The sequence below is a fragment of the Asterias amurensis genome, chromosome 18 (assembly GCF_032118995.1).
Source record: "Asterias amurensis chromosome 18, ASM3211899v1".
In the NCBI taxonomy this organism is placed as follows: Eukaryota; Metazoa; Echinodermata; class Asteroidea; order Forcipulatida; family Asteriidae; genus Asterias; species Asterias amurensis.
This window is the reverse complement of record NC_092665.1, coordinates 12,389,355-12,416,392: the sequence shown is the minus strand read 5'-3', so window position 1 is coordinate 12,416,392 and position 27,038 is coordinate 12,389,355. Positions and strand designations below refer to the sequence as shown.

At 41.6% G+C, this 27,038-nt stretch overlaps 3 protein-coding genes across 4 annotated transcripts; all 3 read left to right on the top strand.

Moving 5' to 3' along the window:
* Positions 1 to 322: 322 nt before the first annotated feature.
* LOC139951059 (trypsin-like) lies at positions 323 to 5,420 on the top strand. Of its 2 annotated transcripts, XR_011787722.1 has the most exons (6): positions 323 to 425; positions 1,291 to 1,450; positions 2,506 to 2,765; positions 2,892 to 3,031; positions 3,496 to 3,766; positions 5,288 to 5,420. XR_011787722.1 is itself a non-coding variant. In XM_071949878.1 (5 exons), the coding sequence occupies exons 1-5, from the start codon at positions 383 to 385 to the stop codon at positions 3,682 to 3,684; spliced, it is 792 nt and encodes a 263-aa protein (XP_071805979.1). In that variant the 5' UTR covers positions 323 to 382; the 3' UTR covers positions 3,685 to 4,286. The 2 variants fall into 2 exon arrangements, 1 of the variants encoding a protein (XP_071805979.1); XM_071949878.1 differs by lacking the exon at positions 5,288 to 5,420 and having other exon boundaries at positions 3,496 to 4,286.
* LOC139951058 (trypsin-like) lies at positions 5,353 to 11,240 on the top strand. The gene is made up of 5 exons (XM_071949877.1): positions 5,353 to 5,508; positions 6,461 to 6,620; positions 7,775 to 8,040; positions 8,543 to 8,679; positions 10,098 to 11,240. The coding sequence occupies exons 1-5, from the start codon at positions 5,466 to 5,468 to the stop codon at positions 10,284 to 10,286; spliced, it is 795 nt and encodes a 264-aa protein (XP_071805978.1). The 5' UTR covers positions 5,353 to 5,465; the 3' UTR covers positions 10,287 to 11,240.
* Positions 11,241 to 18,508: 7,268 nt separating this feature from the next.
* LOC139951084 (trypsin-like) lies at positions 18,509 to 26,584 on the top strand. The gene is made up of 5 exons (XM_071949913.1): positions 18,509 to 18,662; positions 19,587 to 19,758; positions 21,124 to 21,374; positions 22,442 to 22,584; positions 23,833 to 26,584. The coding sequence occupies exons 1-5, from the start codon at positions 18,620 to 18,622 to the stop codon at positions 24,019 to 24,021; spliced, it is 798 nt and encodes a 265-aa protein (XP_071806014.1). The 5' UTR covers positions 18,509 to 18,619; the 3' UTR covers positions 24,022 to 26,584.
* The last annotated feature ends 454 nt before the right edge of the window (positions 26,585 to 27,038 follow it).

Genomic DNA, 27,038 nt, shown 5'->3' with positions numbered 1-27,038 from the left:
TGGGGAATGCGGAGCATCACAAAACATAAATTTTCTGGCGATGGCCTATAAAGTCAAGTCTAGGCCTATAGTGAAGCAAAAGCTTTGGTTCTCGTAACTACAATGATAACTAATATCGCGACTTAGTCTAGATATTATTTATCGAAATGTTTATTAATCTATCTATCTTGTCCAAATTGCCTATCGGCACGTATAAAACGCGACATCGGATGATTATTTTCAACCAATAACGGTCGGGCCAGCTGTTTAGTTGACAAGACGCAAAGTGGAGCCATGGACTCGGAAAATACGATAAAACAGGGAAATATTTCTTGTTGGGACACCACATTTTGCAGGTTGCCCTTCGCTCGTCACCTGAAACCTAGTCTTCTTTCCAGCCACCATGAGAGTTGCCGTTTTCCTCGCCTGTATCGCCTTGGCATTTGGTAAGTATAGCCTAATTCTTTGTTGACATTATGACCACGTAGTGTGTAAAGCGCCTTCCTCTCTCATCATTGAAGCCATTTTTTAAGGCCTTCGTGGCTTGGAGAGCAGCGAAGGCCTTGACAAAAGCCTATAATGTTGCCCTTTCGTTTGATTCCCGGCCAAGGCCTATCTTTGGGTCGTTAGTTTTTGAGTAATTACCGCGTATCACGATCTTCGACCAAACCTTTAACACTATTCCCATATTACGCAATGTCGCATAAAGTTAGGACGAATGACTATGTCACCTCAATAATAATATTCTTGAACTTTCTACCGTTTATTGTATGGTTTTCTATCCTGAAATGAAACGGTGCCTTTCAGCTACACACTCGTAAACTCCAAACCGAAACATATAAGGTTGAATGCATGACCTGAAGCCTATCTGTTGTTTATATAAAAATTAGGCTTTTTCTAAGCCCAGGCTTATAGGCTTCGTCTTAAGGTTGTTGGGCTAGCTTACAGTGGGCTATGTTTGGTAGGAAGGCGCCTATAACCCCCTGTTCGCCCACAGTTGCCCATTTTGTTATGATAAATTGGATTGCTCGATGTGCGGACATCTCTCAAACATTAAACCCAACGTTGAAGAGTAGTTGCCTTTGTGGCAGTAGATGTTCCCCCGGAAGTTCGGTCCTTCTCCATATGCCAAACATTGTACAAACTTCTTCTGATAGCGCCCTCTTTTGAATCATCCTCCTCCAGCCCATGTTTATTTCCCTTATAATTTATGGGGTGCTGAATCTCCGGCTGACAGAATTCCCTGGGACACCTTCAATGGTAGGCCTACAATATTCTTTGATTAATATTTAAGAGTGTTTTATTTAACAGCCTGGCAGCCAGAGAAGCGTGTGTCAGGAGGCCAGCTTGCACCCGTGGGTAGTCGCCCGTATATGGCTTCTATTTTACGAGACGATTATCAGCTGTCGGTAGTTTGCGGCGGGGCTCTAATTCACAAAGATTGGGTCGTCACTTCCGCAACATGTGCCAAGTAAGTTTCAATTGGGAGCATTTAGGACGCTAGGTGGCAGCAGACTTACCAGGCAAATGCCGGCAAATCCATTCGCCCGTCCCCAGCACCTTGCCTTAACCAAAGGCGCTGGTATGGGCAAACTTATCAAGCACGCTCATTGGTATATCCCGAAAAATGCTCAGTCCCATGCATCACGCTCACACTGCTATGCACTGTTCGCATGACGTACTTCCTGGTCAAGAATCTGCCCAAACTGATTAGCCTATCCCAGCGGTCCTGGATAGACGCTGGCCGCTGGGGCCGAGCGAAGCAAACCCATTGCTCTCGGTAATACTGTTTACGAACCCCCACCCCCCCCCCCCCCACCCCTCGCTTCGGCTTTGGACGGCTTCAGGCTCTGTTCTCTCGTCTAAACTAGCACGTATACAAAACAACATTGTCATTACAATGGCGGGGCCAAGCTAGCCTGACGCGAATCTATAGCGGCGAGACCGTGGTTTGGAAAATATTTTTGTAAGAAGCATTATACATTTACCTGTGAGCTGAGGAGTCTGCTGCCACCTAGCCCACGTATAGGGTGGGTATTCAAGGTACTTGGACATACATACAAATTGTAAGACAGGTTTTTGAATTATTTAATGAGACATGTGTGTGGGCTGGCACCTTCTAGGGTTTACAAGGTGCCGAGGCGCATTCAAGACACTGGACAGTTCAAATTTTCACAGGTTTGTTATTTTGTGCATTATGTTGAGAAACACCAAGTGAGAAGACTGGTCTTTGACAATTACCAAAGGTGTCAATACACCAAGTGAGAAGACTGGTCTTTGACAATTACCAAAGACCAGTCTTCTCACTAAATGTATCTCAACATAATGCACAAAATAACAAACCTGTGAAAATTTGAACTCAATTGGTCGTCGAAGTTGCGAGATAATAAAGGAAGAAAAAACGCCCTTGTCACACGAAGTTATTGTGTGTTTTCAGATGCTCGATTTCGAGACCTCAAAGCCTAATATTCTATATAAGAGGCACCCTTTCACCAGCTAACATTTTTAACATTGTCTTTCTCAAAGCTATGGTGACGATGTGTACGTCGGGCTTGGATACTACGACCTGTATGAGAGTTCTGATGCAACTGAAATAGTCCATGGTACCTGGCACGTCAACCCAAACTATGGCTTCACTCCGTTTTATGCCAACAATATCGCCCTGATCAAATTGGATACATCGGTGACTCTTTCGGATAGGATACAAACCATTAACATGCCTAAAAAAGACAGTGAACCAGCGATTGGAACATCCATGCTCGTCAGTGGGTGGGGAGTTTCTGCGGGTAAGTTGATGGATTGTACACAAAAACAAATAATAGTTGAAAACCTTTCTCCAGTCTAGCCTTTTGTCAAGGCCTTTTCGGTAACTTTTGTCTGAAATAACCAATCCTTTATACTTTGTTACACAGTTGACGGGGGCTTGTCACATGAGTTGTCACAGACGGTAGTTACAACGAGCGACTTGAAAAGTGTTTGCCGCGCCCATTATGACAAAATCCAGATGGATGATTCCATTATTTGCAGTGACTCTACTAACAACTTTTGTCAGGTGAGATGCTATACACAATGACTCGTTTGGCCCTAAGTTTGTATTTTGAACCCGTCTGACCTTATTCTTGATGGGTCGGGATGATCCCGAATTTGTGTCAAATTTATCTATTAATGGATCAAACTAACATAAAGTCCGAGTTAAGGGCATAAAGATAATTGTCGAAGCACAATGGTTCTTACTTTGTTATTTTATGATAATTATGTTGTGATACAACCAGCTGAGAATACTGTCCCCAATTTCATAGAGCTGCTCAAGCACAAACAAAGAAGCTATAACCACAACAATTTTGCTTCTAACAGAATAAGGTTACCAGCCATAGTGCTACGTCAAAATATGTAGCCTACCTTTTGCGGCTGGTATCCTGCTAATTAATTATTGCGAATACTGCTTTGACAATTACCAAACGTGTCCCGTGCCTTTAATGTAATAATACTGAAACAATTTATGTTTTTTATTTCCAGGGTGACGATGGTGGACCTGCGGTGACCAATTACGACGAAAGCAGCTCTGACGGTACCGAGGTTCTTACAGCCTTAGTGGCTAAAGGCTATAGCTGCAAAGCCGACCACAAACCGTCGCTCTACACCCGCGTTAGTGCGCACTGCGACTGGATCGACAGCGAGACAGGCCACGATGTCCAATGTAATTAAGAATAGAGTCACCAAGAATGGTCAGAAAGAGGTGTGGCCTGCTGAAGATTACACAATTCCTAACACTCTACACAAATTAAAGGTATTAATTAATACAAAACTGGTCAGAATCGAATCGAATGTTGGGTAAGTAAAGAGGGCGCCCTTGACGAATGATGTCATGAGCATAAGTTTTAAATGCTTATTTTTTGTCCCACGGGCTGTCTGACCCGCTTCTGGGTTAAGCTGACAAAGAATCTTGTTTTGATTTAAAGTCTTTTATCTGCTTCAAATTTAACCGTTTCTGTGTCATTTTAAAACAGACTCCAAGTTATAATGTGATTTTAAATGCTTAATCTGCAAGAGAGATAAATAAAACGCATACCGTGTAATTTTGTGTACTTTTCAGTTTTTGCTTAAAATAATGATGTTTGGTTCCTTACCCCATCCCCCAAAATACATCCCCCCCCAAAAAAAAAGGGGGACAACAAAAAGACTTTAGTGTTTTGTTCCCAAATACAATGAACCATTCCACTTTTCTTTCCGACGTAGGCCGATCATGATATCGCAATTTGAAACTGGAGCTGTTAATGTGTTGTATAATTTTAAAGATACACCTTAAACAAGCGAGACACACTACCGACACAGTTTAGGAAACACTAAACAGGTACAGGGAAATCTGTCCCCTGGAGGAGGAAGATTCAACAGAGGGCGCTATCACACGGTTTTTTTTTGTATACAGTTCATTACATTGAGGGCGGAGAGGGGGGGGGGGGGGGGGCGCAGAATCTCCTGCCACACCGGCACAAGACACGACTGTGATCAACTGAAAAACCTCCCCACATTGACAAAAGTACGCATTTTGGTTTCCGGGAAAAAGAAAATGTTATTGTGCGTTTTTCAGTAATGTGTATTAGGACATCGGTGACTGTACGTGCTATACCGTTTATGATCGCATTCATTTCGCAGTCAACTTGTAAGTACACAAGTCATGTATAAAACATAATTGTATGTATTATTATACAATCCCCCCATCATGTAGGCGTACTGTAATACATCCCCATTGTATCCAATGATATCACTATTTCTGTACAACCAGGGCCGAATTTCAGAGCTCTGCTAAGCAAGGAATCGGCGCTTACGGAAGCAGGAAATTTTGTGCTTAAGTGAAGAGTGTTTCTCTTGTGGAATGTACCGGGTTGAATAGATTGGATATAAAAGCGGGCAGTGAATACCGGATGGGCTTATCGGGGCCGTTTTTTCACAGTGGAAGAAAAAATCTCATGTCTCAGCTCTTTTTTTGGGGGGGGGGGGGGATTGAAGGAACTTCTCGGTGTGAGTTCTCAATATTGTGTGTGAGTTGATGATTTTGCTTATAAATCAGCATTTTGCTGACTAAAACCAAGGCCCCAACATCAACTCCTCAACCTCTAAGTCTCTCATCCTGACCTACTGATAGTTTAGATCTAGATCTAGATCTACGGCTCGAGCTTATCTGTTACAAAAAAACAAAAAACATCAAAATGCCGTCACAATTGTTTCTCGACTAGGTCTAGATTATTTATCAACATGTTTATTCATTTGTTATATCTTGTCTCAATTTCCTATCTGCGCACGTATACAGCGCGGCAGATTACCTCCTCCAATGACGGCTGGGCCAGCTGTTTAGTTGACAAGACGAAATGTGGAACCCTGGACTTGGAAAGTACGATAAAACGGGTGTATATTTCATGTTGGCACTCCACATTGTTACAGCTTGTCCTGCATGCATCACCTGAAAGCTAGTCTTCTTTCCAGCCACCATGAGAATTGCCGTTTTCCTCGCCTGTATCGCCTTGGCTTTAGGTAAGTTATGATACCGAATTCAGTTTACTGCAGTCTGTCACAATTTAGCAGGCCTATTTGTAGCCTTGCTCAAGGCAGTCGCATTATTCGCTCCGAAAAGACGCAGCTGTAAACCCACCCGCCATATACCCTGTGTATGGTGTGTGCGATCACACCGAATGACCCACCCGTATACACACTGTCACATCGCACGAATACTGTTCACACAAGTCATCGCACTCGTACACCACTAACCGCATGCGGAGGCCGTCAGGCCGACAGCCTTGTCGGATCTGTATCTTCCCGTTTTAATGTGTTGTATTGAAAAAATTCCAATAGTGGACGAAATTGGGGGGGCTCTAGGAAATGCTAGTATGCAGCTCATGAATATGTATATCGTTCGTCAGACCTATCAGACAACACAGGATGTGAGGCAAATGAATTATTCATTTTGACGTCCAATCACACACGCCTATCATGCTCGCTGAGCGTCCGTTGTGGTGGTGTGTGATGATGTAGACATGTCTCATCTTTCGCGGGCATTATGGTAATGAGCTGACCGTGGGAACTCTTCGCTTATTATAGAAATGAGGTCAGTGGCTTCAACACAGATCCTACAAGGCTGTCGGCCTGACGGCCTCCGCATGCGGTTAGTGTACGGGGGCATCGTGTCGTGCGATGTTACGCACAGTGAATACGGGTGGGTTTTACGCACAGTGAATACGGCTGGGTTCTTATACAGCGGCGGTCTTTTTTCGGAGTGAATAATTCGACTGCCTTGAGCAAGGCTAGCCTATTTGCTTCGTTTTGAAATGGGGCTAGGGCACCAAGGTTTTTTGTCCTCAGTAAAGGAGTATTTCAAGGGCACCAGGGCAGTAACCACGGGGCATGGAGGCAATCGCCTTCACTGTCTCTGTGAAGTATCAGGTCCGATGTAGTAATTCTTTGATCATCATAAGGTTTTTTTTTACAGCCTGGCAGCCAGAGGAGCGTTTGACAGGGGGAAATGTTGCACCCGTTGGTAGTCGCCCGTACATGGCCGCTATTTTGTACAGCAGCGGTTCATTGGATCAGTTCTGTGGCGGGGCTCTAGTTCACCCGAAGTGGGTCCTCACCTCCGGTTTTTGTGTCGGGTGTGTGTCATTTACTATGTTCTTTCTAAATCAACACTGACTCATGGGTTTAAAGACACTATACACTATTGGTAATTGTCAAAGACCAGTCTTTTTACTTAAAGTATCTCAACATATGCATAGAATAACAAACCTGTGAATATTTGAGCTCGATTGGTCGTTTGAGTTGCGAGATAACTATGAAAGAAAAAACACCCAATAATTGTCACACGAAGTTGTGTGCTTTCAGATGCTTGATTTCGAGACCTCAAAATCTAAACTTGAAGTCTCGAAATTAAATTTGTTGAAAATTATTTCTTCCTCGAAAACTACGTCATTTCAGAGGAAGCCGTTTCTCACACTGTTTTTTACTATCAACCTCTCCCCATTACTCGTTTATACCAAGTGAGGTTTTATGCTGATAATTATTTTGAGTAATTACCAATAGTGTCCAATGCCTTTAAATTTATTTTTCATTTATATATTTATTTGTTGTTATTATGTTATTATAAAATGGTGCGTGGCGCAATATGCTGCCAATCCAGCCAGAAAACAGGGGCGCACCCCTTCTCTTTACGATAAGTGCACTGTGCACTTTACATGCGTTTACACAACAGATGGGACCAACGGCTTTACGTCCCATCCGAAGGACGAAGCAATGGTTAAGCGTCTTGCTTTATGACACAGGTGTCACGGCTGGGGATTCGAACCCACACTCTGCTGATCAGCAACACCAGAGTTTGAATTCGGTGCTCAATTAATGAGCACAACACTTTCAAGCCATTGGACCCTTTCGGTAAACAGTATTGTCCAAGGCCCACACTTCGTGTATCACAACTTCTATACATAACAAACCTGCGAAAATTTAGGCTTAATCGGCCATCGGAGTCGGGAGAAAGTAACGGGAAAACCCACCCTTGTATCCGTACGTTTCGCCGTGTCATGACATTTGTTTAAAATAAATCCGTATTTCTCGATATCGAGAATTGATATTGTTTTACTGTTTTCTCAAAAAGTAAAGCTTTTCATGGAATAATATTTGAAGAGAAGTCTTTCACCACTACCTTCTGTAAACCCTGGTTACTTGTAAATCTGTGAACTTTTTTTTTTCTGTACCGAAAGGGTCCAATGGCTTTAACGAGCTAAGTTTTTGTCTTGTCTGTCTTTTAACTAAGCAACGCTGACAATATACATGCCGGGCTTGGATACTACAACCTGTTGAAAGATGACAGTTCTGACGGAGCTGTGGTCGTCCATGGTACCTGGCACAGACATCCCGATTACGGCACCAGCCCGGCCTTCGCCAACGATATCGCCCTGATTGAATTGGATACACCGGTGACTCTTTCGGATAGAATAAAAATCATTAACATGCCTAAAAAGGACAGTACACCAGCGGCTGACACTAAAATGCTCATGAGCGGCTGGGGAATAACCAAGCGTAAGTTATTAAGAAAAAACGTAAACAAGCATGTATATGCCTGCAATCGTGGACCTCCTAGTGTCCTTCGTTTGTTTGAACTCGTAACTTTTTTGGCAAAAGCTCCCATTGGTTTTGTACATGTTTCCAACTGTGGAACTTTCCAGAACCGTTGATTTTATTATCCTCTGTATTATACCTACTCACAAACACCCCGACAAAAAAAAAAAACAAGCAAAACATCATGAAACCAACGTACGGTATTTCAATAAGTGAGCCTGCTTTTAGGCAAGACAGCCAATGGTTATAGGACCTACACATTCTGTGTTAATGTGTTTTTAGTTTTTTTTTTTTTTTTTTTTACTGCAATCTCATATTTGGCTTTTTTTCTATGGTGATAGGTGGAGCATCAACGTTTTTATGATTTTATACACTTTGACTATTGGCCCGAACTTTTACTTTCATTATTTTTGTCTGGAAAATTGTTGACCCATTTTTTTTTTTTTTTTTTATATCACTGCAGAAGGTGGCGAGCTGCCCGTAGACTTGGCGCAGAGCCTAATCACAGTCAGCCACATAGATGTGTGTATCAAGCAGTACGTCATCCAAGTCGACGATACCCTGATATGCAGCGATCACACCGATCACGACTTCTGTTCTGTGAGGACAAATTTACACTTTTATACACTTTGGTTCAAACTTGTGTCATTAATTTTGTTTATTTGTTTACACTCCACATACATGTACATGTCCCTACATACATGTACATATGGACTGTAAAGGGGGTAACCCTGTTTCAGCCACAGGAATAGGTAGCAACGGCCCCTGTGAAATAAATCGTAGCCCACGCCTTGAAGTGGCCTTCAGGCCTTATGTGTCTGGCAACTTTCTTGCATAAACAAAACTGTCAGAACTACCCCATGTGACTTTAGGAGGTTCTGACGTCCTACCTGAGATTCTGTTCCTTGCCCCCTCCACCTCTAGTGGCGATATGTGTAATAGCCTGAACATATGACGTCACACATCGAGGCTCGTGACTTACGTAAGAGAGCTGCCATCAGCCTATAGGTCAAACCCCGCCTCAAATACTCGGTACGTGCGCTGAATACGTCGAGTGAGGCGCACGCTGGTCTAGCTAGCAGTCAAGTTTGATCCCTAGCTAGACCAGCATGCCCCCCATTCAACAACTTGTGCTTGCTCAATGGGTAATTGCGAAAAGCTCTATTGTTTATGTATAAGGGTGCGTTCGATTAGCTTCCCTGGGTCGACCCCGCGGTGCTCACTCGGGTGAGCCCCTGACAAGAGCTAGTCGAACGAGCACACTCGCCCTCTCGTGGTGACGGCATGCACCTGTAGTTTTCAGCATGCCAGCACGGAACTTTACATGGCAAGTCTGCTGGCATCAAGCGTCCCAAAAGTCCTCCATTCTGACCTGGGAGTATTTTATTTTAAAGACAATCGTTTGAAACTTTCTGCATATATAAAAATATGCTTATGTAGACCCTTATTTAGAGAGACTGTCGATGTAGGCGAAGTACAGTTTTGTTGTTATAAAAGTGCACATTTGCATATCCGAGGTCCGGGAGACTTTGCACAACTGCCTCTCTATTTTGGTCATAATCCTCGTTAAGACTATGAATGCTTATAATCATTTTGAAAATAGGAACCAAACTATTTTGTTCTTCCAGCCTCGGTTTGGTAACACCGATAACAATGGGAGAAATGCAAGACGGCTGCACCGTGATGAAGGTTTACTCGGACACGGCCTAATTAATTGAAGAGGAAAATTGTCGGGGATTAACAGTCTACTGGTGTTTTTTACTATCCATTTGGGGGATATCCAGACGTCATGAGTGTGTGGTGGGGATCGAACTCACGGCACTAACACAGAAGTGCCGGGCGTGTTCGAAACGGCGACTTCGGCTACAGCTATGGCTAGATCGCGCGCGTCTGACTCAACATCAACACTGACAGATGCGCTGATCTAGCCGTAGCTGTAGCTGAAGTCGCCGTTTCGGACACGGCCTTTGCCTTGATTACTTCCAAAAAATTCAAATAACTTATGCTTTTATCACCAGGGTGACGATGGCGGACCTGCAGTGACCAATTACGACGAAAACAGCTATGTCGGCACTGAGGTTCTTGCAGGCTTAGCGGTGAGAGGTCACGCCTGCCAGGCCATCGATGACCCGTCGCTCTACACCCGCGTTAGTGCCCACTGCGGCTGGATTGACAGCGAGACAGGCGGAGATGTCCATTGCAATTAAGAACAGGGGTCGTACAGGGTCAAGTCCGATCAGCGACCATGTTGTTAACCACTAGGCGGTGTTCAATGGTTACCTATGCATGAAATACATTCTGGGTATACCAGGTAAAATCGCCCAATGGTCGACATTGGGAGCCTTTAGGGACGCTTGGTGGCAGCAGACTTACCAGGTAAAATCCAATGTTCTCGGTAATGTGCGCATGATAAGAACTACGTAAATGGAAATTTACCTGGTAAGTCTGCTGCCACCTAGCGTTCCAAAGTCCCCCTCCCCATAGTCAACTTTAGTCCCTTGATCAAACTTGTCCAGAGTGTCAAAGTAGAAGTGTGGATTGGTGGAGATAACAAATGATTCCTTACACTCTAAAAAATGATAATAATAATAATAATAACCTGGATTGTAGGTTTCCTGGATGGGGGCCTGCCCCACTTCTAGGTCAATCTGACCCACAATGTAGTTTTAAAAATGGGATTTTTAAGCGGTATTCTGCTTCAAATTGACCCGTTTCTGAGTCATTTTGACACGACTCCAAGTTATAAGGACCTGGAGAAGTGTCGGGCCAAACGGGACCCCGTTATACGGATAAATTCTGACCAGAAGTTTTCCGTCTGTACTTGTTTGGTCTCCGTATAAAAAGCCACACAACGGTGACTTTCGTCTTACCTGAGACGCACCATAAAAGCGCTCAAGTCTTACTTTGAAAAACGATTTTGACATTTGTTGAATTTTTGGGGTAAGAAAATGTAATAAAGACAAATTTGGTAAAGGCCAGGCTAATTGCATTAACTTTAAAGCTGTCTATGGAAACAAGTGAACTTGCAAGTTCGTGGTGGTATTCATTGTTAACTTTAAATGGTTGAAATAAAATTATAGTCAACTATTGATTTTCGAAAGATGTAGCAAGAGCAATAAAAACACACTGTGCGAATATTATTCTGTTGTCCGCAAAAAGAACATTGTGTACCTTTCAGTTTTGTTTACCTCATAGTTTTTTGCGTAAAAAAAATGGTGTTTAAAGCTCCGACTCCAATATCAAAGTTAAAATAGTATTTAAGTCCAAGATTACGGACCATGCCGTTGCTATAGTGCAGCAAGCAAGAGTATTTGTATGCATAACTAAAAGGTTTGATTGGTAGGCCCCTTATTTGTACTGAGTCGATCCGAAACTTTCCAAACTGACAAATGAACATCAACTTTCTCAGATGCAATAAAAATCAAACAAGGTGACACTGATTCAAAGAACAACGATCAAATTTAATTGATTTAAAGGCACTGTACACGTTTGGTATTATTACTCAAAATATATAAGCAAACCTTACTTGGTAACGAGCAATGGAGAGCTGTTGATAGTACAAAACATTGCCAAAAAAAAAAAACTCCCTCTGAAACGTAGTTTTTGAGAAAGAACAATTTTTCAATTTTCTCACTAAAATAATAATAGACTACTTGCCATAATCCTGTTATTCCTATATGAAAGCAACATATTTTGTACAACAAGGGTGTTTTTTCAGCATTTTCTTGCAACTTCAATGACCAACTGAGTCCAAATTTTCACAGGCTTGTTATTTAATGCATATGTTGGGATACACCAAGTGAGAAGACTGGTCTTTGATAATTATTAAACCTCTTCTGTGCCTTTAAATACCAAGACCCAATTATAATAATCCCCGTGACATCCATTTCGTTTATAAATTAAATCCTGCCCGATGGAACTTCTAAAACCACTGTCCCACAATCTATCCGTTGGTGTCCCACTTTCATTGGTTTCTTCGTTCTGACCATCAGTAGACCCATTGCATGACGTCACAAGCCCAACAGCCGTCTCACTGAGGTCAAATGAAAGCATTGGCTGAGACTTTGGCGCGTACACCCTCGACTGGTTCCCTACAACTGCAGACAGGCTATGGTTTTAAAGAACCAGTGATTTCATTGGATACAGTTTTTTTTTTACTTTGAACTTAAAGACACTGGACACTATTGGTAAGGGTCAAAGACCAGTCTTCTCACTTGATGTATCTCAATATATTCATAAAATAACAAGCCTGTGAAAAATTGAGCTCAAAACACCCTTGTCACACGAAGTTGCGTGCTTTCAGATGTTTGATTTCGAGACCTCAAAATCTAATTCTGAGGTCTCAAAATCAAATTCATTTTTTTTCTCGAAAACTATACGTTACTTCAGTGGGAGCCGTTTCTCACAATGTGTTATACTATGGACAGCTCTCCATTACCCGTTACCAAGTAAGGTTTTATGCTAAGAATTATTTGGAGTAATTACTAATAGTGTCCACTGCCTTTAAACAATTAAATTAATTATCAAAGAATGTACAACAATTTCATTGGATACGATAATTTCATCGGATAAACGTGCCGTTAAGTAAGCTTTGTTTTGATTGGTCCGAGGTGATGTTTGGCAGCTACACTTTCGGTCGTCTGCATGCGGCGGTGGCATTTGTTTTATAAATTATAATGTGTGTATAATTTGACTGCGAATCTCTAGGTGAAATAAAGGTCAAAGGTGAGTATGGACGGGGATTGACGCAGGCTCAAAGCAAATCTCTCGCGTAAATCACAAACCTCGAAGTGTGACGTTAGATATTCGGGCTAATGTTAACCTGTGCACGTTTCCATAAGCAATGGCGGTCAATGCAAGGGGTGTAGGCCCATTATGTTGTATAGGCCTAAGCGGTACTTTTGTTGTCCCCTATTGCATGATAGTCTGTCTTAGTACTGTCATCTTGACCATTGAACCTACTTTACTCTCGGTCCCCATAGCTCCGAAATATTGACAAGTTGAGTCTTTTACTAGTTGTGTACATCAATAGTCAACAAAAGGGGCAATTTAAAGCAAATAGATGCGACGTTTATTTTGTGGTTTTTTTTCGGGGGGTGGGGGTTAAACAAAATAAAGTATTGTCTTTTGGATCTATTCGGCCACCATTTTGAAATGTGAAAATTCTGACTCACACACAAAAGTTTTATCGCGTAAACATTAAACAATCTTTAAACATTATCTCAGACGTCTAAAAAGTAAAACAATTCTATAGCTTCTTACTTTCAAAGTTTTTATACAACTATTGTGCGAAGTTGCCATCATTTCTATCTCAAGTTGGCGGCACTGTTGAAAATTAGAGATAATAATAATAATACATATATTTGGCGCACTTAATATCCAGAACACCCGATCAAAGCGCCTACAAAAAAAAAGGGAAAACAGTTGAAGAAAAAAAGATAACTATCAAAGCAAGTGAGATTTTAGTTTCTTCTTGAATATGTCTAGATATGAAGTTTGCCGTGGAAGCTTGTTCCAGCTTGTTCCAGCAGGTACAGCTTTGACATAGGCACACTGACCAGTTAATAGTTATCGGTGTTGTGACTCACACGCCCTCTGATGAAATATAAAAACACATTCAACATGAAACTTCCAGATGCTGGTTTACATGTTTTTTTTTTTATTATACTGATAACATTAGGACTACATGTTTGGACCAATATCTGGCACTCCCCCGCTCCCCCGATTCCCGGCCCCGCATCCCAGCCCCTCCCCCGCTCGATGTTGTTGTTTTTGTCAGTTGGCACAGAGCGCAGGTCTGAAACTTTACGGAGGTAGCGATTGCGATTGCCTCCGTTCCCACTGCCCTTGGTGCTTATCAACAGTATCCTCATGGGGTGGCTTTTACTTAGGAGAAATCGCCTTGGTGCCCTTGCCCTTTCAAAAACGAAGCGTACAGGCCTGGGATCAGGGTAGGCCTATACCGCACAGTGAAGATAAATACCCATGAAGAGGAAAAACCATCATCTCGTTTGTAACTCTTCCTTGCGTCGCTGAGCTGACACATGCCGTTTATGTATATGTCAATGTAACGGTGTCTCACGCCAGGCATCATTGTGGGTTCGATAAGCTTCCCCGATCTGCCCGGTACGTTCTAATAGCTTTGACGTCATTCCAGGGGCTCATCACCCCGGTCAGCCCCAAGTGCCTTGGATGTTGAAGGGGTCACGTGGGGCTGGCCCGAGGTGCATGACGTCGCCACGAGAGGGCGAGTGATCGTTCGATTAGCTCTTTTCAGGGGCTCACCCGAATGAGCACCGCGGGGTCGACACAGGGAAGCAAATCGAACGCACCCACAGTGAGTCAGAACTGTCCCCGATTAGTTCAGGAACGAGTGACCGATCAGTGTGTGATTAAAGGGTTAGCGACTCAAATGCCATCGTTAGCAATCATCAGTAATGCAAATCTAAGGCATGTTCATGTTGTTGTCTAGGCGGAATAAAAAATACCCGAATCTTCAAAAGCTTTATGGGCAAAGGGCTTTTCAGGTTGAATCTCCTGAACTCTGGAATTCACTCCCTCATAGTATAAATGTATTATTTATTATTATATTATTATTAAAAGAAAACCATGTGTGTCATTAAGATGTGGAAATGAAAGACCTATTGAAGTTTAACAAGTAAGTTGTTTATAATGTTTTTGTTGTAATCTTGTAGATCAGCTGCTCTTAACATCATTATTAATTATAAACTCAGCTTCAAACTGGAACTTCCAGATGCTGGTTTCCATTCCATATTGATAACATTTATTGCAGATAGCATTATGTATACACTTTCTATATTGATAACATATAATAATTTTAGATATCATTACCTCTTTACCGGTCCTTGTGACCGGTTAGCAACGTTGCAGATCACCAACGTTCCAGATACATAACTTATAAAGCAATGACACGCATCTTTAGCACAAAACTTCGGTTGCAAACTTTATATTATTAATAGTTTTTGTTGTAAAGTATAGTTCTCAACGTGCGCAAATTTCTAACAACAGTGAAGTTCCCTAGTAAGTTTACTGCAACTATTTGACCAAAAGTCTCACATTGGGGCCTGGGGCAGAGACCTCGCAATGACGGGGGTTAAGGTGGGAGGGGCACTCACCAAAATATCACCAGGAATATTCTCACAGGAATCTCGATAAGGTCTGAACTTACGTTGCAAACTTGTTATTAAATAAGGTCCTATAGGGGCAGTTAAAAAAACATTCATAACTAACTCAGACAGTTTCGCTATTCCTTTTGGTGGAGAGCGCGTCAGATGGGGTGTTTAAACGGTTGATAATGACCAGCTGGGGCTCTGTTTATAACCGCTTGTTTTCGAATGCTATACGCGCTTGTCTTGGTGCAAAACATTTCTCGTTACGGGCTATGCGGGCGCTGTTGGTGAGTTGGCCGCGCTGTGTGTGAAAGGAAAACGAGAAACGTCTTGCACCGAGACTAACTACGCGCACGAAGAATAATATTATCCGAAAACGGTCTCAGTCATAAAAATGCAACACACGTACATAGCTCAAGGACGTCGGGAAAACGGATAAGTTTTACGAAGTTTCTTACTTTATTTTAATTTATGACCAAAAAGTGATGATGTTTTTGACCGAAAAGGTATTTATGAATGGCATCAAAGTGTGTTGAATCGGTTTTCAACTAGTGGTTTAAACCCGCCGAGGCCTGGTTCTTTATAATTTACCTCGACTTCGTCTCGGTAAGATATCAAGAACCAGGCCTCGTTGGGACTAAACCACTAGTTGAAAACCACTTCACCACGCATTGATTCCCTTATTTAACCTTCTACCAAGTTGTACATCTCACCACCAGCTTCTTCTTATAAGATCATCTGGGTCCATTCTACCCCTTCACAATAACTGGAGCCAGTCCAACTATAAGGTGCCAACATTGAATAAAAACAATACATTGTTTACTGTACATTACATGTTGTTTTCTCTTTTTGTTTTGTCCTCTGTGGCTATGAAGTAGCAATTTTTTCTACTTTTTACTGTATGCAAGCGTTTGAATTACCCTTTTTGGGATATTGAAAACATTAATTGAATTGAATTGGATATTCCCTTTTCTTAAACATTTCTGTAATGAGGTTGTCAATTTATTTTTTGACAAACCTCTAGCATGCAGGATCCGTGTTTCCATTGATAAAAGACCCCATAATCATTAAGAGAATGGGCACCATTGGTAAATTGTCAAAAACCAGTCTTCTCACTTGGTGTATCTCAACATATTATGCACAAAATAACAAACCTGTGAAAATTTGAACTCAATAGACCGATTGCGCTCCGTAGGTATTGGATGTAAACAAACACGGCGTTACTGATATAAACGTGCGTTAAAAAGAAACGATTACCGGTTGCAATTTTTTGCTCAAAAAAGGACTAAATTCTCGAAATCACTGAAGAATATTCCGGAGTTTGTAACATGATGCCTTACCGGTGGCTGAACAATGCCAGTATGGGTAAACACAGTTCCACCAAATAGGAATTTCCAAGAGAATTTTCACACGATGTCATGTGTTTGAGCACGGAAAGTGTGGTTTCACAGTGCCTAATTTATTGTAATGATTTTGCTGCCAATATTTTCAATAAAAATCTCATTAAGAAGCTGCAAATCATTATTTTCACCCTCAAAATATTTGATTAGAAGGGATAGCTGTCAGCTATGAGTCGGACAACTTCGCGATCTCCCATATCACAGCCCAACTTCCCGCCGTGCATAACGCAAAATCCACGGTGCGTGAGCTCGCTCAAACCTCAGTAATTTACGTAGTCTATTAACCATACACTCAAAAGAAACCTCTTTTGTAGTAGACTACTGGGAACACCAAACAACAAAGTGATTTAAATCATTGTCACAATATTCAACTTTATAAAAAGGGCTCCGTTTTTAGTTAGTGTTATTTATTGAAAATACGGCTGCCGATTATGGTCCATCGGTACGAATCTTCCCATGTCTTTACTGTGTAGCTGTGTTTTTCTATACCCACTATAGTTCACGTGATCACATGTAAACATTGGTAGCGCAATCGGTCTATTGGTCGTCGAAGTTGCGAGATAATAATGGAAGAAAAGTCACCCTTGTCGCACGAAGTTGTCTGCTTTCAGATGCTTGATTTCGGGACCACAACATCTAATTCCGAGGTTTCAAAATCAAATTCTAATATTTTAGTAGAAAATTACCTCTTTCTCGAAAACTACGCTAAGGGAGCCGTTTCTCACAATGTTGTATAACTCTCCTTTTCTTTTACCAAGTAATTGTTATGCTAACAATTATTTTGAGTAGTTACCAATAGTGTCTTGCTCCCTTTTTGTTGTGCCAAGAACTCGCTATTCATTTTTTTTGCAGAGAAATCATTCCCCGTATGTGGAATAAGCTTCCTACACAGATCAGAAATCCCAGCTCACTCACCTCATTCAAGACGCTCCTTAAAGCTCACCTGTTCCAAGCAAGCTTACTAAACCGTTCAACGCTGCCTCAGCGCCTTAGAACAAACTTTTGACTTTGGCGCTCTCAAAATGACCTTTGGGCGATTGTGCTTATAGCAATCGTAGACCTAGTGTCTCTTACTTTGTTATTTTGACTTATCGGTTTGAATGCCACTACATAAGCAGTGATAAGTTGTTCGTGCCCAAAAATGTCGCAATGTGAGACTTATCTTAAGGCATGTTGCAACTCATTTGTTTAAGTTGACATCAGATAGATAGATTGATTGTTCAGCATGCTGTGAAAGTTCAACAGACTGATGAAACAAACTTTTTAAAGACACTGGACACTATTGGTAACAATATTGTTAAAGACTAGCCTTCGCAGTTGGTGTATTTGAGCTCAATCGGTCGTCGAAGTTGCGAGATAATAATGAAAGAAAAACACCCTTGTCACACGAAGTTGCATGTGTGCTTTCAGATGCTTGATTTCGAGACCTCAAATTCTAAATCTGAGGCCTCCAAATCAAATTCGTGGAAAATTGCTTCTTTCTCGAAAACTACCTTTCTTCAGAGGGAGCCGTTTGTCACAATGTTTTTTACTATCAACCTCTCCCTATTACTCGTTACCGAGTAAGGTTTTATGCTAAAAATTATTTGGAGTAATTCCTAATAGTGTCCACTGCCTTTAATAACAAGTTTGCAACTAAAGTTCAGGCCTCATCGAGATTCCTGTGAGAATATTCATGGTGATATTTTGGTGAGTGCCCCTCCCACCACCATCCCCCGTAATTATCTTGAGTAATTACCAATAGTGTCCACTGTCTTTAAAAAGCAAGTCGGCTGTGTTTTGTGTTCAAAATTGTTATCTAATGACCGAAAAACTTTCTGATAATATCCTATCAAGTTAATTGTGCCATCATCATTGTAGACTCCACATCTGTCCGTTTTACACGACATTATTTGAAACCTTTGAGCTCGAAAACACGGATAAATGGAGAGGCGTCCAACCAGATTATTACCACTGTTGTGAGCTGTCCAGTCTTTGTGCACCATCACCCGAATACTCTCTCGTCCCATCATGAAGATTGCTGTGTTTCTCGCTTGCCTCTCGCTTGCCCTTGGTAAGAACTCAGAATGCCATACCCTAAACTTCTCATATATATTTCTTTGTTTTAGTTCAATTGAATCTTATACTTTGTTTGAATTTGACATAATGTGCATGTGTTGTTTAAATGCCTTGAGTTTGATTGTTCTTTCGCTGTTATTGTATTAAAGGCACTGGACACTATTTGGTAATTGTCAAAGACCAGTCTTCTCACTTGGTGTATCTCAACATATGCATAAAATAACAAACCTGTGAAAATTTGAGCTCAATTGGTCGTCGAAGTTGCGAGATAATAATAAAAGAATAAACACCCTTGTCACACGAAGTTGTGTGCGTTTAGATGGTTGATTTCGAGACCTCGAGTTCTAAACTTGAGGTCTCGAAATCAAATTCGTGGAAAATTACTTCTTTCTCGAAAACTACTCCACTTCAGAGGGAGCCGTTCCTCACAATGTTTTATACCACCAACCTCTCCCCATTACTCGTTAATACCAAGTAAGGTTCCGTGCTAATAATTATTTTGAGTAATTACCAATAGTGTCCACTGTCTTTAAAGGCACTAGACACTATTTGGTAATTACTCATAACAAAATAATTGTTAGCATTCAAACTAAACTTGGGACAATCAATGGAGAGCTGTTGAAAGTGTACACGTTTTGAGAAAGAAATAATTTCTCACTAAAAATATTTGAATTTGATTTCGAGACCTCAGAATTAGATGTTGAGGTCTCGAAATCATGCACACAACTCATGTGCAACAAGGGCGATTCTTTTCTTCTTTTATTCTCTCATAAATTCAAAAACCAATTGAGCTCAAATTTCCACAGGTTTGTTATTATGCATGTGTTGAGATACACCAAGTGAGAAGACTGGTCTTTGGCAATAACCAATAGTGTACAGTGTATTTTAACGTTTTTTTATTTTTATTTTTGGTTAACAGCAGCACGAAGGCTACCGCCTTTTAAGCGCATTGTTGGGGGCAGCGATGCTCCCGTTGGTAGTCGCCCTTACCATGCGTCAATTCTCTACTCGGCAAACTCTTACGATACTTACTGCAGCGGTACCCTTGTTCATCCAAAGTGGGTGGTATCGGCTGGAAATTGTGTCGTCGAGTAAGTACAATATACCTTTATCACGCTGTGTTCATGTTCCTGTTTCCATAACAGTAATGAATGCTAACATTCATTGCGCAAACATGGTACCAGACTATTAATTCGTCCAGCCTCAGTTTGGTTACAATGAGTTGGAATGAAGTAAAATCAAGATGGCCACACCGTGATAAAGGTCAACAGACACTATAGACAACTTCTCAAAAGAATCTACCGAGTATATAGATACCCACATGGTAATCTCAAACATAACAGTTATCGTAAACCATACTTATACCTCATCATGCAATACATCAAATTCCTTAAAGGATTTGGGTACCTTTTCAAAATGTCCATAGATTTACATTAAACTTACAGGGTTTTAAGATAATGATAGTGGAAAGGTTCCCTTCAAATATTACTTACTGAGGTGCTGTAGTTTTTAAGAAATGAGTAAAACAATGTCATGAAAATACGTCTGTAAATGATTAAAATAATTTTCGTCTCATGAGACGAAAATTATTGTCATGACATTGTTTTACTCATTTCTCAAAAACTACAGCACCTCAGCACGTAATGTTTTCAGGGAAGCTTTCTACTATCATGATCTTCAAACTGTGTAAGTTTAGTGTAAATCTGTGGACATTGTGTTTTTTTGTCCTATAAAAGTTACATAGACCCTTTAACACAATGTTTACTTTTTATAGTTATACTTTTCTTCAGTATACTGTTCGAAACGTCGAGACGTCTGACCACACCGGTTTTTTTTCAGAGCCAACACTCTCTATCTCTCTGAAGAGATTTGACACACGGTTGTACTAGACTTGTGGACAATTCGTTAGTGGTCTGCCGCGGTGAGATAGTCGAGTTGTGGCGGTGCTCTCGCGAGATCACTGCTATCGCGCGAACTGCTGGTTGCGCGGCATGCGCCTTGATTAAAGGCTACTTTGAACAGAATCGCAGTCGTGACAGCAGTAGTCTCATGGGGCCAGCAGTCTCGCGAGAATACCGCGGGAATCGCGGGGAGATTCGGAGAGTATAGCAATGTCCAAGGCTCTTTACGCAAGCACCGGCCCGCTCACGAACTGCATAATAGATACTATACTGCACGGTACATAGCAGTACTTGATACCGTGGGGTCGAAGCAAGGTTTTCGAGGTTTGTTTACCTCGTGCCTCGTTGTACGAGGTTGAAACCTCGAAAAACCATTCTTCAACCCACGGTATTAAGTACTGCTATCTTGTCCACATGTTTAGGTTGTACCATTACCCGCAACTGTACTATGTATAGTAAACTCTTATTCTTCACACATGCAAAGCTTCAAAGACCGTTTATTTTTCTTCTGGTTCACAATACAACATGATGGGAAACTGTTTTTCCATTTTTAAGTTCCGGACCCGTCTACGTCGGACTTGGCTACACTGATTTGGGAGATAAAACTGGTACGCACATCATCAAAGGAACATGGCACCTGAGTCCACAGTTCGACTACAACACCCTGGATGGCGACCTCGCCCTTATCGAGTTGGACACGGCGGTTCCACTTAGTAATACAATCCAGACCATACAAATCGCTTCGTCTGGGAGTGACGTGCCTAGTGGAACAGAAGTGCTTGTTAGCGGCTGGGGCTCCATCTCATGTAAGCCACTTGGGGGTAGGGGTGGGGTCGGTTGAAAGCGATGGCAACATCCCATCAAACGATATGGAACGTGACCAACACTGGCATAGTTCCGTTTTGTAATTTTGTGCATCTAAGGGCCAGTGCATGACAAACAGCTCTCCCGCGTTGCTCGTTACAAAGTAGGTTTTTATGCTAACAATTATTTTGAGTAAATACCAATAGTGTCTTTGAAGGCAGTGGACACTATTGGCAATTACTCCAAATAATTGTTAGCCTAAAAAAACGTACTTGGTAACAAGCAACGGAGAGCAGTTGATAGTATGCCTAGAACACATTGTAAGAAACGGCTCCCTCTGAAGTGTTAAACGTATAGTTTTCGAGAAAGAAGTAATTTTTCCACGAATTTGATTTCGAAACCTCAGAATTAGATTTTGAGGTTTCGAAATCAGGCATCTGAAAACACACAACTTCTTGTGACAAGGGTGTTTTTTTCTTTCATTATTATCTCGCAACTTCGACGACCAATTGAGCTCAAATTTTCACAGGTTTGTTATGTTATGCTAATTATGTTGGGATACACCAAGTGAAAAGACTGGTCTTTGACAATTACCAGTAGTGTCCAGTGTCTTTAAAGGAACACGTTACGTTGGTTTGGCCGAGTTGGTCTTTGAAAAGCGTTTGTAACCGTTTTTTATAAAATGCACATGGGGTAGAAAGATGTTGTAAAAGTAGAATACAATGATCCACACAAACATGCCTCGAAATTGCACGGTTTTCCTTTTACATCGTCGACTACCACGGTCGGCCATTTATGGGAGTCAAATTTTTGAATCCCATAAATGGCCGAACGTGTTAGTTCGCACAGTAAAAGGAAAACCACGCAATTTCGAGGCAAACTTGTGTGGATCATTGTATTCTACTGTACAACATCTTTCCAACCACATGCATATAAAAAAGGGTTACAAACGCTTTGTACAGACCAACTCGTCCGATCCAAGGCAATGTGTTCTTTTAAGCGCTAGGTTGAAACGAAATCAATGATTTGTGTTTTGTTATTTTTATTTTATTTTCTGTTTTGTCTGCAGCTGACGGTGGATGGGTCGACCACCTTCAACAGGTTGTGCTGGAGATCCTTGACAGAGATGTATGTAACTCTAGATTTTCAGACGTGGATATTACATCTAACATGCTTTGCACGGAGAGCAATGCTGGAAAAGACACATGCTGGGTGAGTACCTATAATAACATATACACTTGATTATGCTGTCTCACTATTCGCTTATAAGAGTTTGGGTACATGCGAAATCCACCCATGATGGCTAGGTACAAGTCTGATGAAATTCGGGATGCAAAGTCAATGATGGATGCCTGACATTTTTCAAAAATGTGTTGAGTAGCTTTTTTTATGGCAGTAAATGGAACGTGATACGCAAAATGCGTGTCTGTACATTTTTGTATAGGGATCTTTCGGTTCATTCCTGACTTGATGAAATTCGGGATGCAAAGTCAATGATGGATGCCTGACATTTTTCAAAAATGTGTTGAGTAGTTTTTTTTATGGCAGTAAATGGAACGTGATACGCAAAATGCGTGTCTGTACATTTTTGTATAGGGAATTTTCAGTTCATTCAACCAAGACGGCATTGAATTTCACTTTTTAATGGCACTGAACACGTTTGGTAATTTTCAAAGACCAGTTTTCTCACTTGGTCGTGTATCCCAACATATGCATAAAATAACAAGCCTTTGGACTCAATTGGTCATGAAGTTGGAAGAAAATGATGAAAGAAAAAAAACACCCTTGTCAAACGAAGTTGTGTGCATTTAGATGGTTAATTTCGAGACCTCAAATTCTAAATCTGAGGTCTTAAATTCAAATTCGTGAAAAATTACTCGAAAACTATGTCACTTCAAAGGGAGCCGTCTCTCACAATGTTCTATACTGTCAACCTCTCCCCATTACTCGTCACCAAGTAAGGTTTTATGCTAATAATTATTTTGAGTAATTACCAATATTGTCCACTGCCTTTAGGTGCAGGGGAAAAAACTTTATATGGAGGGATGCACATTAACAGAACCATTGTCTCTTGTGGTATTACTGAGTATACAGCGCTAACACACATCGGTGTATGGGTACAACAAAAATATATAATATTCTTTATCCCCGATGCAAATTCAACATCTCTTATATAATTGCGATACCCGCTGCCAAAACATAGGATTCGAACTGCCTCTAGCTACCGGGAAACCTCGGCAGTCTAGTTAGATAAGACGCTGCTCTAGAATCGCAAGGGTCGTGGGTTCGAATCCCACCGAGTTAACATGACTATGGTATGTTTTCACAGGACTCGGGAAAATACTGAGTATACAGTGCTAACACACATCGGTGTATGGGTAAAAAAACACAAAATTTATATTCTTGATCCCCGACGCAAATTTAACATCTCTTATATCTGTATATTATGTTCATCGACAGAGTGATGAAGGAGGCCCTCTCGTGACAGGCTATAGTGAGAGTTCTCACAGCAAATCCACCACACTGGTTGGCATAGTCAGCTGGGGTTGGGAATGCGGTAATGCTAACTACCCTGCCATGCACAACCGAGTTACGAACTACTGCCCCTGGATTGCATCCGAGACTGGTAATGACGTCCAGTGCAAGTAAAGCTGCGTCGATAGACATCTTGTGTCGTCATAAAACGGACACATGACACAGTAAGACTTTTATGCATATAGGTACTTTTCGAAACCACGTTTTCGGCTTTGATTCGGCTTCAGGCTCCGTTCTCTCGTCTGAAGCCCTGAGCGCGTACGCAAAACACGCGCAATTATTGTCAAATCAACCGGCGGGGCCAAGCTAGCCTGAGCCGAATCCAAAGCCAAATCCAGTCGTTTCGAAAAGGGCCATAAATCGGACACACGACGCAGTAAGACCTTAAGCATAGACGTCATGAAACCGCCATCTAATAGAGGTAAAGCAATGATGAAACAATGCACAGGATTGGCCAATGAACAGCCTCTTTTTGACCACTAGTAGAGGGCGCCCCTACTCAAATGACGTCATATGCATAACAAGGTCTATACAATTCTGAATGGATTCTTCTTTAATAATTTGGTGGTATTTACAAAATTATTGACAAATTAATCGGTTATAATTTGATATCAGGGCTTCACCTGTTATCTGGAATCACCAGAAAATGGGAGTCATACCCACAGAGGGACTTCTGGTATATAAATCAGCTTTTTAATAATAAATAAGCTTAATATAAATAAATAAAATCAATATATTGGTTGTTTTGTTAGACTTGGGTCAGATTCAGCAGTAATCTTGCTTCGAACCAAAATACAGAAACATATTAGACAAATTTACATATACGGATAGCCTTGCTCAAGGCAGTCGCATTATTCGCTCCGAAAAGTCGCCGCTGTAAACTCACCCGTATATACCCTGTGCGTAGTGCGTGCGATCACACTGCATGACCACCCGTATGTTACATCGTACGACTACTGTGCACACAAGTCATCCGCACTCGTACCACTAACCGCATGCGGAGGCCGTCAGGTAGACAGCCGACGCATGCGGATAGTGTACGGGGGCATCGTGTCGTGCGATGTTACGATACGGATAGGTTTTTATACAGCGGCGAGCGGTCTTTTTTCGGAGTGAATAATTCGACTGCCTTGAGCAAGGCTTATATACGAATAGTTTTGCTCGAAACCGAACTGACTTACAGAACTTTATACACGCAAAGAAATGTACTGCTTTTCATGACTGTGATTCTAAGATCTCATGTCTCAACAGGCAAATGTATAATATCACAAATAATATAAAATGTTCTCAATGTCGAAATACTGTAGGTGTGTATTCTCTTTTTGTTGGTGATGTTTCCTTCTTGTTTTTCTTGATGATTGTGAACCATGTCGGTTCCATTTTATGTCTACCAATTCGCAACGAACAGTATTTACTTTCATATAGCAACTTCGACGACCAATTGAATTCAAACTTTCACAGGTTTGTTATTTTGAGCATTATGTTGTGATATACACCAAATGAGAAGACTGGTCTTTGTAACTATCAAAGGTGTCCAGTGTCTTTAACTGTGGAACTAAAATGATAAATGACTGTGCTTTTTTGGAATGATTGTGCATAATAAGCTTCTCCTAAAAGCCTATGGTACACCGTCCTCTGCTACGATGAGGATAGACTGTGCCCTTAAAGACAGGTACCTGCTACTCCGATCCAATGATTCCATTGGATACAATGATATCATTGTATAAACGTGCAGTGACATACACCGCCGCGGGTTCGTTTAGCTTCCCTGGGTCGACCCGGTCTTCCCAGTTCGTTCGAATAGCTTTGACGGGGCTCACCTGAGTCAGCCCCCAGTGCCCTTCTTGTGGAGTTGGTTTATGGGTTGACCTGAGGTGCATGACGTCACCACGAGAGGGCGAGTGTGATCGTTCGATTAACTCTTGTCGGGGGCTCACCCGAGTGAGCATTGCGGGGTCGACCCAGGGAAGCTTATCGAATGCACCAGTAGACGAGATGTGACCAACGTTTACATTTAAAACGCCCTCTGTTGAAAAAACACTGTATACGTCATGTTTCGCCGGGCAAAAAAGACACGTAGTCATGGTGAGATGGCGTACACTTTCTAGCTGGCTGCCAAAACACAAAGGTTTTGCCCGGCGGTATGCGCGCGAATCATGTTATGGTTTTCGTGTGACGTCAGAGGTCACATCGTCTATAGATGCCCAAACAGTACACATATCACGTCCGCCATAAAAATTGACTGCGCTCTCTATGTGAAATGAATGTAGGTCAAAGGTGCATGTACACGCCAGCTGGAGGCCGGTGTCGCATGCAATTATGTCCTCCATGCAATACTATCCGGATATAGTATTACAGTATTGCATATGCAATAATGTCCGACGGACGGTTTTGCATATGCAATCGTGTCCGCCCGGACGCTGCTGCATAATGCAACTGTGTCCGGCCGGACACATTTGCATATGCAGTTGTGTCTGCCCCGTGCAAAACCGTCCTTGCAGTAAATAAAACGCCCTTGGTCGACGGAACATGTTCGCCATTTTTTTTACAAGCTAAGTGCATGTCATGAATGACATGGGAAATGTTCGGCCGTTGGGTATTCGCTGCAATCATAAAATACGTGAATATTCATGCTGCATATAAGTAGGTGCAGTGCATGCACGCTCACTTATATACGCGCGCACATACATGTAAAGTACAGTCATGTACATGATCACCGGACGGTTTTTGCATAGCCCCGGATACGATTGCATATGCAAAAGTGTCCGGAGCGGACAGTATTGCATGGCGGACACAATTGCATCTGACACCGGTCTCTGGCGTTATTCACGAGTCTCGAAGTGTGACGTCAGATGTTGAGGCTACGATGAGGATAGATTGGTTTCTGGCGTGCCTCTCGCAGACTCTCTGTAGGAACTTCAGTTGGTTATCGTGAAGTAATTCAACATTTGTTTTGAATCAGATCTATCAGTTTTTACGTATTGTAAAATCACTGCCTGCTTATTCCTATTTGCAAATCCAAACAAATAAATAATATGAAAACAAGTTCTTTAGCGCATTTTATATAATGAATAATAACCGTATATCAATGCGTTTTAGAGACGTATAGTTCATGATTAGTCAGTAAACGA

Coding starts and splice junctions, on each gene's coding strand:
- LOC139951059 (XM_071949878.1), top strand. CDS start 383: ATGAGAGTTGCCGTTTTCCTCGCCTGTATCGCCTTGGCATTTG. Junction 1,451..2,505: donor ACTTCCGCAACATGTGCCAA/GTAAGTTTCAAT, acceptor TCTTTCTCAAAG/CTATGGTGACGATGTGTACG. Junction 2,766..2,891: donor TGGGTGGGGAGTTTCTGCGG/GTAAGTTGATGG, acceptor TTTGTTACACAG/TTGACGGGGGCTTGTCACAT.
- LOC139951058 (XM_071949877.1), top strand. CDS start 5,466: ATGAGAATTGCCGTTTTCCTCGCCTGTATCGCCTTGGCTTTAG. Junction 6,621..7,774: donor ACCTCCGGTTTTTGTGTCGG/GTGTGTGTCATT, acceptor CTTTTAACTAAG/CAACGCTGACAATATACATG. Junction 8,680..10,097: donor CCGATCACGACTTCTGTTCT/GTGAGGACAAAT, acceptor TTTTATCACCAG/GGTGACGATGGCGGACCTGC.
- LOC139951084 (XM_071949913.1), top strand. CDS start 18,620: ATGAAGATTGCTGTGTTTCTCGCTTGCCTCTCGCTTGCCCTTG. Junction 18,663..19,586: donor TTGCCTCTCGCTTGCCCTTG/GTAAGAACTCAG, acceptor TTTGGTTAACAG/CAGCACGAAGGCTACCGCCT. Junction 22,585..23,832: donor CTGGAAAAGACACATGCTGG/GTGAGTACCTAT, acceptor GTTCATCGACAG/AGTGATGAAGGAGGCCCTCT.